The following is a 12,530-nucleotide window of genomic DNA, read 5'->3' as shown; positions in this document are numbered from 1 at the left end:
ATGCTAAGCATAGGAAGAAAATATTTAATCATTGAAGATTTACAATGCAAGACGTTCCATAGTAAGTTTTCCAGCTCAACTAAAAACCGACGAAAAGTCAAGAATGTCTTGTTTCTTTTCATAGTTACTGTGCAAAGTATCTATTGTTTTTCTAAGAACACGATACAAAAAATAAATATGACACTCTTGAAAATTCTTTTCGACAAACATATAATAAACTACAGAGTATCACTTTTAATTGTATGAGAAAATTTCTATTTGCCAACTAAAGATAATATGTAGTATTTAGTTTATCTTGGAAAGAAGATAACACCTTTTAAACTAGTTATCGTATATACATATTTAAACTATGAACACATGATATAAAATTTTTATTAAAAAGTTTTGAACGATTGGAAAATTAGCCTGAAAATGTTAGATTGTACAAATACACCACACTTGCTGGCGTTTGACCTGTCGGTTCATTTACCGGAGAAAAGTAAAGTTATCTGAAGTTACCTTTACAGTTCAAGAGAAAGTGACATGATTTGCACACATTCGAATGCGGTAGGTAATTTGGTGAATAATAAAGAATAATTTTTGCATTACACTAAATGTAACATGAACAAATTTATACATACTTTTTGCAACAATACAATTTCATATTGGTCTGCTACCACATTTTTTCTATCTTTGTATTCATACAGTTGTAAAGTAAAGTAAAGTATCAATTTGGCATGAGTGCATTTGCATACGTGGATTATTCAAATTATGGGTTAACATGTTAAATATAAATGTAGTTTCGTACAGTTAAACGTCAAATATAAAATTTACACATCAACACAAAAAGTAAAAGTAAAAAGCCACTAACCAAATATGTACAAACAAGTTGACAATTCTAAAGACCTTTTTGCATATTTTCCACTTTGACTTTTGACTGGAAAGTAACTCCCCAACCCGACAGACTGGTTTACTGTCCTATTGGAGCAATGGACAGCAGTATACTTCAAATACGAATATTTTATTTCTTGGAGCTGCGGTAAGTATTTTTAAATACTTTTAAATAATTCACGTCAAACCATTTAGGTACTTACCAAAGTGAAAATGTTTAAGTTTCAAAAAAAAAAAAATAAATAAATAAATAAATAAAATAAAGTAAAATAAAAAAAAATCATAATAATAACAAATACCGTTCCTCCTTTCCCAAAATAAGACCGCCAACCAGTTTGTCGTGTGTTGGTGGGTTAAGTTCCTTTGTTGCAAAACATGCAATATTCTTATAACCAACTCTTACCATCCTACGAACAATCCCGCTCTAAGTAAACACTATCTTAGGGAAAGAGAGGAGTTCTGGTTACGCAGACTAGGTACTGCAATACCTTATGGATGCAATGACAATAGGAAACCTTTCAAGCCAATATAACAATAGCATAAATGTGATGAATTTATTTGACAAAACTCCAAGACGGGAAAGGAGTCATGGCCATAGCCACTACACGTCACATACGTTACATGATGTCTCAATAGATGGTCTCCTTCCTTTCACACAAAAAACTCTTGGACTTAATCACATTAGAACCAAACTCTATTCTATACCTCTCACTCTACTACACTCCCTTTACAAAACAAGTCTTGACACTCTTGTTTCTGACCCTACCTCATCATTATACAGACTTAATGCCATAATTTTCGATATTGGTTTCCACAGACTCTTTAAACCAGTTTGTGTGAAAAGTCAAGATGATGAAAAACGATCATTTCTTCCACTACCGTTTGTCAACAAAGATATAATAATAAAATAATAGCAGTGACAAGACCAAACGTGGTGACTTTTCATTCATATTGGTCAACTTTCCTTTCATCTGTGGCAACATCCCTTCAGCACCTGCGTATGGAGTGTTCATATCACAACTCATACGTTATGCCAGAGCTTGCCGAGACTACGCAGACTTTTTGTATCGCGCTAGAACTTCTGGAGCAGGGTTATGTTGGTACAAGATTGAAGTCATCACTACAAAAGTTTTATTGCCGTCATCATGAACTCGTAGATTGTTACGGTGTATCCATCTGCGCCATGAAAACTGATTTGTTCAATGTGTCATGGTTTTCCTTTCCTCTTTCGTCTACCCCGGACTTGACATTTTATGAGCAGCTTGGCGGGTATTTCTAGAAAGGCAGAGGACGCTTACCCTACCGGTGCATCTGGTCCATGCTCCCAGGTTTTATTTGAGTCCGAGTTGCTCATTTGCTTTTGTTACTTTGTATGATTTTAGTTACTTTATGTTCTTTGTTGTGTATGTCTGTTTTCCATGTCTGGTCTTTGTCCCTGGATTACATTCTTTTTATTACCCTATAACCTTGGTTACTCTTTGCTACAATTGTTTACATTCCGATAATATGAAAAAGAATTATTTATATATACTGTAAGCCGAGAAAATTTCGCGACGTCTTTGCTTTCTCTGTTTCGGTGATCAATTTACTCTAAGCAGTTCCACAGCTCGAAATATATGATTCGAAAAAAAATGTACAGGACAATTGAATTTTTGCGACATACGAGTCTTTCCGCGAAAAAGCGAAAAATAAAATGCCGCTAGTATTTCACGGTTTACAGTATAATGCGAAATAGATAAAATTAGAAAATGTACAAAAATCAGAGGTAGACAAATGTCAAACAAATACAAGATTTAAAATAACTTTATAACGATGAGCGTTATAAGGCTTTAACTACTTCCGAGATATTTTTCAGCAAATGTAAATATTGTTGACTACCTTCTACTTTTACCATTTTTTTTTGGTTTAAATTTCTTTCAAGATTATAAAACCTGAAAGTCCCCTTAGCGATTTCATTGAAATCCAGAATTTATAGTTTGAATAGCATTCCAACCGCGAATACCGATTTTTTTAAAAAATTTTGCTACTTCCGGGTCCAACAATGCGTTGCAAAACTTTCTATTTTCTGTTAATACCAAACCTATTTCAATGTAAAAGTAGTTAAGTATCATCACCATATTTAACCATAAGAGGAGTCCAATAATAAGATGTCAGCCTTTGACTCACTTCTTGTGCTTTTGAATGTGAGCTTTGGACATTTTACCGTGAATTTTTATGGTCACGTGAAGAAGCTTGTACTCCCTGAAAACTTTATTCTCAATAATGAAGATGTAAATACAATGACTGTATCAAATACAAAAACGAAAGAAAATAAAGCCGTCAATAATTCACACGACAATGGATATTTAAAACTCATAAAGCTGACCGCCCAGTTAAGAAAACGTTGTATATGGCATTGATGAAGTTGATGTAGAGTTCTGAACGACAACTGTCGGCGCGTTCACTGCGGGAGTAAGTACGATGCCTTGTTCCGAACGGATTGGTGAGATCAAGCAGGCAATGTGGACACAAACCGCGATAAATTCAAAGAATATCCCGAAGGACATTAACAGAAGAGAGTACGGGAACAATTTCTGTACTGCATTGGGTTCCTGTGTTTCTATTTCAAACAGAGCAAATGCATCGTCCAATATATTATGTGCTCTTATGAACTCAATGCAGATGATTCCTCCGCAAAATCCTGTGTAAAATGTACATGAATTAACTAAACTAATTAAAAATTGAAAAAAAAAATGATGTGAATTCAATTTTACGGGTATAAATTTTGCATTTCTCTATCCTTTGCGAAAACAGATATGTTTACTAAATTTTGATTGTCTTGAACTAACATATTCTGATATATTGTTGCCATTCTGCCCTTCAAATAACTTCACAAATGCTTTAATGATGCATTTTATGATTTGTATTCAGAACATAAATTTTATAAGAACGTTAACATTTTTTTTACTTTTGTAACGGGTTGCCGGTCTTTTGAGTCTCCCGCCGTTCTCTGTATGTGCATAATATCATATTATTTAAGTAGCTGGTATCTTTACAAACGTAAATTATTTATGTACGGAATTGATATTTCTTTCTCAACCAATCCCATAAAATGTCCGTGTTTAAAATGATCGTGTCGGCCATTTTGTGTAATCATAGCACCCTAAACAAAAAAAAAATACCTCCAGTGATAATGAACGTCAGAGCAGTTGCAGATAAACCATTGAACATGGAAGGAGGAGGGATGTTTCTTCTTTCACTCTTAATAACTAACACAGAGGATATAATGGTCAAAACAGTTCCTATGACAACACCCATCAAAGCAAATGATGCCTCAATAGTGAACGCAGTGAATCGGAACTCTGTAACTGTAACAAAAATAAAATGTAAATAAAAATGTAACGAAGTAGATGTTTGCTTTACACAAATTATAAAGAAGCGCAAAATGATGGTCGGGTTCCTCATAAATGTCAAGTCCGGGGTAGACAAACGTGGAAAGGAAAACTATAAACCCTTGAATAAATCAGTTTTCATGGTGCAGATGGATACACCATAACGATCCACAATTTAATGATGACGACCATAAAACTTCTTTAGTGATGACTTCAATCTTGTAGCAACATAACCCTGTTCCAGAAGTCTATTTGTTAGAGTTCTAGCGCGATAACAAAAAAATGTCTGCGTAGTTTCGGCAAGCTCTGGCTTAACGTATGAGTTGTGATAGAACACTCCATACGCAGGTGCTGAAGGAATGTTGCCACAGATGAAAGGAAAGTTGACAATTCTGAGTGAAAAGTCATCACGTTTGTCGTAAAGTTTGGTCAATAGTTTTCCTTTACTATCGATTTCTATGTGTAGGTCAAGATATGAAGCTGACCTCACAGTGTCTGTAGTATCCTTTATCTCAAGTTTTTTGGGGTAGATATGATGTATCAAATCAAATCCCCGAAATTAGGATTATTTAAAGATAATACATCATCTATATAGCGGAAACTGAGATTAAAGGATCTAGACAAACGATATTCTTTCTTTCGGATCAAATCAGCTATAAAGTCAGCCTCATAAGAGTGAAGGAATAGGTCAGCAAGTAAAGGAGCACAATTTGTTCACATTGGAATGCCGACCGTTTGTTGAAAAAAACGCGTTCACCGCTCTAGACAAATATGTTGTCGATTAAAAATTCATTCCAGAATTTTATAAACATCTTCCTCTGTATATTTGGAAGATGATGTGGAAATATTTCTTACAAAGTATGAGGAATCTCTACCAAGAACTATATATTTGTATCTAGGTGTACCATCTTTTTTTGAAAAACAACGATGTATAATGTTTTTGAGTCGGAATTTTAACTGAGTATGGGAAATAGAAGTATACAGTGTTGAAAAAATCATAGGTTTTAATGCTATTATATTCAGATAATAACTTGAACTGATTGTCTCCAAAAGATCACTACAGGAATAACAAGTGTTGTGGTAGGACTGCAGACAGTTGTGAGTATAGAAGTTAAAAGTTTTGAAAGAGGTTTGTTTGCACATTTTGCAGATCCAGCTATGAAACATTGTTTGTATGGATTCTTGTGGAGTTTAGGAATCCAGTACATAGACGGTAAATCACAATCATCGTCAATGGTAGAGAGACCAAAAGGGAACAGCACAGATTCATGGTTTTCAACAATTTCTTCTTTGGAGAGTGTAGTAGCAGTATAGGTCTTATCACTGCTATTAGTCTCTACGTCTACCTCTGATAGTAAACATGTGATGTAAAACGTTTTGCAGACAAAACAATGTTGTTTTGGGCTTTGTCTGCTGGTACGACAACATACTCATGTATAGTAGATAATGTTTTTGAATAAAATAAATAAAAGGTCAACACCCCAATTTACACCTTAAAAAGACGCCTGTGCTCATTAATTGATTATGATGTAATTGCACATATTAACGCAACATTTCAGGATGAATCTCTCTATATATATACAGACCAAACTAATTTTGCAAGTCTCACCAGTGTCCAATAGGCTTGTACTGGCGGATAGATGTTTTGTCAGGGCTTCAAAACTAGACATGGTTTCACAAACCACTGTTCCAGATACATCACTGGTTACGCAGGCTTTGGTATAAAATATGCTCATTGATATCTGCAAAAAAAAATTGACAAAAGATGATTCATTTTTCAATCATTTCATATTTCAATTATAATTATCACACTACTGTTTTCCTACATAATATGTGAAATATGTAGTTTATAGACAAATGAGTTTTTGTCCTTTCATTTTTTACAAAAAGCATACAATTTGTTTCAACTGATATTTCAAATACTAAAAAAGACTGTTAATGACCGCATACAATATACAACACAAAACAAAACAACACACACACACAAAAAATCGAAACAAAATAAAACGAAAACAATAGGTATATTAAGACAAAAACAACAAAACACCAAACGAATAAAATCATAATATTCTGTTAACGTATTTTTTGGCGGTTGCTAATTTTCGAGAATTCTGTCAAATAAACATATTCGCGTGGATCATTTTTCGCGTTTTTCAAAAAATGAAAAGCGTTATACAGTGCTAAAAATTAAATCGGGAGTACTATTTTTCGTAATTTTAAAACATGCACAAAAATAACGAAAATTAGATATTTTACAGTGGTTGTTTGTTTTTTATCATTTTGTTCAGTTCATAATTTGTCATCAGTTGTTTATACAACTTGTCAATGGTGAATTTAGATAAAGACGTTCTAAAAAAAGCTTGTAATACATTGTCTCTTTTAAAGAGTAATCAAGGGAACCAAGGTTCTTGCGGTAATAAAAATAATGTAACCCAGGGACAAAGACCAGTCATGGAAAACAGACATACACAACAAAGAACATAAAGTAACATACAAAGTAACGAAAGCAAATAAGCAACCCGGACAATGAAACTATTATTTCCAAAAAATAAACTTTCTGCGACATACATACATGTATATTTAATTAAACCATCCGAAAGTTATTTGAATACTTATATACTGCATTTACAACAATCTAAAGGGGTGAAATGTGGGAATAATTGCCTTGTATTCATAAGGTAAATAAAGGTAAATAAGTTTTTGAATCGAGAAATACGTCATGTTCTTAATCTTACTTCTGCATCGTATTCACTTTTGTCAACTTCAAAGCCAACCCATCCAGGAGTAATCAATGCAATAAAAAGAATCAGTCCAGCTGTAAGACTGAGAATCAAAAGTGCATACCCTTTCATCTTTCAGTCTAAAAAAGACAAAATAAGTCTGCTTAATGACTACTTTTACATGATTATGAACACAATAATCAAAAAGCAAAAATAAACAATCGAATCATAATACTAGATTGAACAAAGAATTGCATAATTTTGTATGTTTCTAACCATCATAAAGACTACTATCTTCTCACTTTTGAGGCGAGTATATCCCCATTCTTTGCCATAGGAAATTTTATTTTCTCACTAAAGAGCCAAGAAAATTCCTATTTTTAGCTACACAACATTTTCGTATTTCATCCATTAGTTAAGACAGAAGACGTGAACAATGACAGTTTAGACCAAACAGGAGTTTTGAAAGCTCAAAACATATTGGCATTTATAATTGGTCATTTCTTAAATTAATTTTGTGATACCGATCACCGCATGCGACGCCAACGATACGACGTACACATAACCGGAAGACAGTATCAGACAGATCCACAGAATTTTGTCAGTGAAAACATTTTTTTCCATACAACATCTTTCATTTGGTATTTGTATCTGTTTATAGTATTGTGACGTCACAGTACTACGACATAATATTGTCAAAAGTATTGTGGCGTCGAAGAGTAATCAAAGGAACCAAGTTTATAGCAGAAATAAAAAATGTAATCCAGGGACAAAGACCAGACATAGAAAACAGACAACACAACAAAGAACATAAAGTTTGTAGCTGAGTTTATCATGCATATGCGTTGTATAAAAAAGTTATGTATAAAATGATTAGAGAAGGAACTGAAGTAGGCTTATGACCGAAAAAAGAACATTAAACTGTAACAACCATTGAGTTATAAAACATTATTACTCTGTAGATGATTCGAGGAAGGAAGCCGTTGTTGTATCTACATTAAACCTCTCTTAAATACAATGTCTAATTTAAATTAGATTTCTTATCCATAACATTAGAAATAGCGCTTGAAGTAATGTATTTGTCTCTTTCTTGCATATTTTATAGGACAACAGCCTCTAAATGTTATAATGTAAGCACTCATTGTATGACAAATCTTTTCAACGCACGAAGTGTTTTCAAAGGGTTAAACAAGGAAGCACAATATCAATGGAATAAACAGTCCTTGAGTTCAGCATTTCCATGACCTTACATACGAAACAAGATATTTAATTTCTTAACAGCATTATTTCTTTACATTAATAAAAAATATATTACAATGAGAATCATCCTCCCATAAACAATTCCTTACTTTATATCACAGTTCACACATGGGAATAACTCCGGGTAAGAAGCATTTAAGTACTTCACTGTCTAAGAATCAGGCAAAATGTTTGGTTGTTAGTAAAAGTATTGAATATATTTGAGGTCAAATATGTGACAAATGATGCACCACTCATTCTTGATTCATTCCTGATTCTTACACAGGATGGTACATAACAAGTTGTCTTTTAGAGTCTTCACGCCATACACAAATATTTCTTAAAAATGAAAGTGCCAACTTTGAAAACTTATATCTTTAGACTGATCGTTATCAATGAAACAATAACCAATATCATGCGTTTAATAAAACAACGTAACCGAAGAAAGAAAACTCTGCCAATACACAACTGAGTGTAACACAAATAGTTATATGCATTACAATTTACTGGTAAAATTTAATATTTTAGGAGGTTTTAAGTATAAAATATCACAAACTATATTATTACGAAAAACCTGTTCAAAAATTAGAAATATTTCTTTCAAATGGATTCAAATCCAAGTATAAAGATTTCTTGTTATCAAAACAATACTTTGATATATTGCGTTTGGAGGCGATTGACATCTCGCTCAGTTTGAATATTGTTCAGGTTAGGAATATTTTTTTTTTGAAACCTGTCAAGAGTTGAAATGGAAACATTGCTTAAGAACATAGATTTCGTATAATAAGGTTGTCCAGTTTTGCTGGCAAAAGCTGAACAAAGCATGGAGAAGTTCTGTGCAGAATTGTCCGAAGATATATTATTGTGACATGGTCTGCGGCACAACATATCATATTTACATTGTGTGTTGACACTATAACATAGTTGTGTCAGACAGTAGTTTGAAAGACGTATATGGAACGCCGGTGAATGAAAAAGAAATCCTTCAAAAGATAAACATGAAATTTGATTACTTTTACTCTATAAAAAAGTTAATGTATGCATAAAATTAATCGTCTAAGCAGAAGACGCCTACCCCTCGTTCCATGCGTTCAGTTTCGAGTGGAGAGCATATTTTCACATTTACTTTTTTCTATGTGTTTTCCTGGCTATTTCATGTTCTTTGCAAGGTGTCTATTCTTTTTGTCCAATCGTTATCACCGGGTTATATTATCTTTGATAACCTACAGAGTTCTGGTTTGTATAATCACGTCTTAAAATTTAATCAAAAGTTTTTGGTTTTTTTTTTTGGACAGAAAAAGTATCACCTTGATATTTTTGAGTATAAATTTTACTATTATAGTATTTTCCTATTTCCCTTGAAAATTTTACTATTATAGTATTTTCCTATTTCCCTTGAAAATATAGAACACTCTTTAAGTAACCAAATGATGACTTAATTACGACCATCAAAAGTTCAAAGAATTAAATGAATGTGCAATTGTTACTATAAAAGTAAACAATTGTTCTTAAATTATTTTCAATTGACTTACTGTATTCCCCAACTCTTGTCTCAAACAATGGTATATACAGGCTTGACAATTAAGATATATTATATAATTTGGGACAAGGAAGAGACATTACATTACAGAAACACTATTGATAAAATTCAGACATTGTAGTTTTGCCAATTTTTTTTTATATCTTATTAATATACAAGGCCAATAATTTGTTTAATTTGTTTTTCAATTCCTTATAATGTAGAATACTATTGAAAGAGATGTAAAAATGATTCTTCATCAATGGAATAAATTTTCCTCCACAATTGGCTCCCAAAATGAAAGAAAAGAAATACAAACATAATATCCTTTTCAAGTGAACTAATTCATGAAAGGGGTTGTCATTAAAATTCGACCCAGTTAAGCTAATCAAAGAAGGTCGTATCTTTTTCTTGCAACTTTGATCGTTATTTCATTGAGGATCTTGATTCAAGTGAACTTTTCGATGATATGAAACGAGTTTCGGGTACCAACTTTTGTGTTAACATTTTATCTTTCATGTTGGTTTTAGGAAGTAGAGATGTAGAACTGCAGTACTTACATTGCGTTTTGATTTTGCTTATTACAACAGAAAAAAAATCGAGGGCTAATTTACTGTTATTGGTATTACTTCGATCAATTAATTAAGTAACATGTCGAAACTAAATGAAACTTTCTTATTTACAAAATATCAGCCAAACATACCGAAGCATCAACAGTAGAGGATAACCCAAATATGTCAAAATACATAATAATGGTCTGAACGTGAAACCAAATACGATCTGAATACACATTATTGCGAACAAAAAAAAAAAACAAAACAAAACAAAAACAAACAAAAACAAAGCAAAAAACAATCGGGTGTGATATCATATGCTTCGAAAGGGTGAACATGTCTTGCTTAGCCAGTTGTACCCGTTATATTTAAAGTGAGTATAATCCGGAATTGTCTTGCAACATAAATGTCCACGTACACTCGCTGCACGTTTCAAGTTCAGTTGAAAACCGAGAGTAATTTGCATTACAGATGGTATTATTTAAACATTTTTCTAGTAAAATACACATCGGATGAATTTAATTTGTTACACATAATTAAAAACACAAAAATGATTTGGTGTATTCAGTTGATGTAATTTTATATTTCAATGGTTTAAATGACACTCACTCATCTAGATCATACTAGTGTTGATCGTTAATTGATCACTGACAAATGCACCTGAAAGATAAACCTAATCAGCGAATTAAAAATATCGTCCTTAGCCAAATAAGTATAATGTCAATTGAGTATTGTATCTTTGTTGTATATTAAGAGCATATTAGAAATAACATCTTAATGAAAGTCTTGTACCGAGAAATATCGATTTCTAATAAACTTCCGCTCGTTTTTTTATAATTGCTGTTTTCATAATTTATTTTGATAAACCAATCGGATTTAGCTTTCTTGATGGTGAAAGCATTCTGGAAAGGAAATAAACAGAACGTATTTTAAAAGTGTTTTATAGTTTCCCTACATGTAGTTATTGAATTGATTTAGAAGTAGGTTGATGTAGATATATGTAAAACCTAATTACACACACACACACACACACACACACACACACACACACACACACACACACACACATATAAACACTCAGTTAATTTAAGGCACTGAAGAAGGTCATTTGTAGAATTTGTTGACTGAAAATTTTGCTCATTATATATTTTATCATAGTGTATTAATATCTTTATCGGTATCGTTGTACAATCCTTTAGACTTATATATTTTTGTTTGTTTGTGCTACATCGTCATGACTCTACGAACCGAGTTTCCTGGTTGGCAGATTCCCTTAGACACACACACATATATATATATATATATATTCAGTTACAACCCTACATTAATACTACGAGGAGGAATGACCCGGAAAGCGCAAGCTATATTTCATATAACCTAGCTGGCCGAGTGGTATAGGGCGCCGGACTTTGTGCAGGCGGTATTGCTATACATGTCACAGCGGTACGAGTTTGTCGTCCAACGGAGGGAACGACCAAAAATTTACATTGCAAATTTGACAGTTCTAACATCGTTGGGAATTTTTCAGACCCTTCTATAAGTTTACGCTATCTTCCTCCGATGGAGCAGTGTAGCGAATAGACTCGTCACATTCTGATATGCAGTATTGAATTCTATGCATAAAATATATGCGTAATTAAGTGCTAGTTCCTCTAAGAATCAGGCAGTGGATGAATTATTTTATGACAAAACACCATTTTGAAATTTTACATTTAATTATTTACATCATCAGAAATTTATTATTATCATTATTTTGGTACACTGAATTAGAATTTCATTATAAACACACTGAAAATGAACATTTCGAAGTCAGATAACTCTGTCACAAACATGATTGTTTTATTTTCTATTGAAAAAAAGTCTTATCAAAAAGAGAAGGCATCCTTGAGTGAAATACTATTGTCAGTTCGGAAGGGTATTGACATGCATGATTTGATCTTTTTCCCATTTTGCCTGATTCTTCCAAAATATATATTTACCAAAAAGATTTAAATATCTACATATTGCATTGGCAACTCCTATAGGCCCAAAATGCGAGAATGCTTACCTTATATTCATAAAGTAAATTTATTCGAATGTACAAGATTGAATCGTGAAAAACATCCATACGTTTTTAATCTTACTTGTACATCGCATTCACTGTTGCCAACTTCAAAGCCAACCCATCCAGGTGTCATCAAAGCAACAAAAAGAATCAATCCAGATGTAAGACTGAGAACCAAAAGTGCATAAACAAATCCTTCCTCACGCCTTGTTA

At 32.7% G+C, this 12,530-nt stretch overlaps 1 protein-coding gene across 2 annotated transcripts; it reads right to left on the bottom strand.

Moving 5' to 3' along the window:
• Positions 1-356: 356 nt before the first annotated feature.
• Positions 357-12,510, bottom strand: LOC148606617 (uncharacterized). Of its 2 annotated transcripts, none has more exons than XM_088547173.1 (5): positions 12,397-12,510; positions 6,977-7,101; positions 5,851-5,983; positions 4,032-4,217; positions 357-3,550 (listed from the first exon to the last, which is right to left on the bottom strand). In XM_088547173.1, exons 2-5 carry the CDS (start codon positions 7,091-7,093, stop codon positions 3,243-3,245), a joined length of 744 nt encoding a protein of 247 aa, XP_088403299.1. In that variant the 5' UTR covers positions 7,094-7,101; positions 12,397-12,510; the 3' UTR covers positions 357-3,242. The 2 variants fall into 2 exon arrangements, with proteins under 2 accessions (XP_088403299.1, XP_088403298.1); XM_088547172.1 differs by lacking the exon at positions 12,397-12,510 and adding an exon at positions 9,733-9,797.
• Positions 12,511-12,530: the final 20 nt, after the last annotated feature.

The sequence above is a fragment of the Perna viridis genome, chromosome 9 (genome assembly GCF_037379345.1).
Source record: "Perna viridis isolate PV_CMFRI_1.1 ecotype Kerala chromosome 9, ASM3737934v1, whole genome shotgun sequence".
Taxonomy (NCBI): Eukaryota; Metazoa; Mollusca; class Bivalvia; order Mytilida; family Mytilidae; genus Perna; species Perna viridis.
The sequence above is the reverse complement of the archived record's forward strand: the minus strand, read 5'-3'. Positions and strand labels throughout refer to the sequence as shown.

Bases quoted from the DNA above. Each gene is read 5' to 3' on its own strand.
- LOC148606617 (XM_088547173.1), bottom strand. From the start codon at position 7,093: ATGAAAGGGTATGCACTTTTGATTCTCAGTCTTACAGCTGGACTGATT. The intron at 5,984-6,976 runs GTAAGATTAAGA...TTTTTTTTGCAG, and splicing joins AAAGTGAATACGATGCAGAA to ATATCAATGAGCATATTTTA. The intron at 3,551-4,031 runs GTATTTTTTTTT...CATTTTACACAG, and splicing joins GACGTTCATTATCACTGGAG to GATTTTGCGGAGGAATCATC.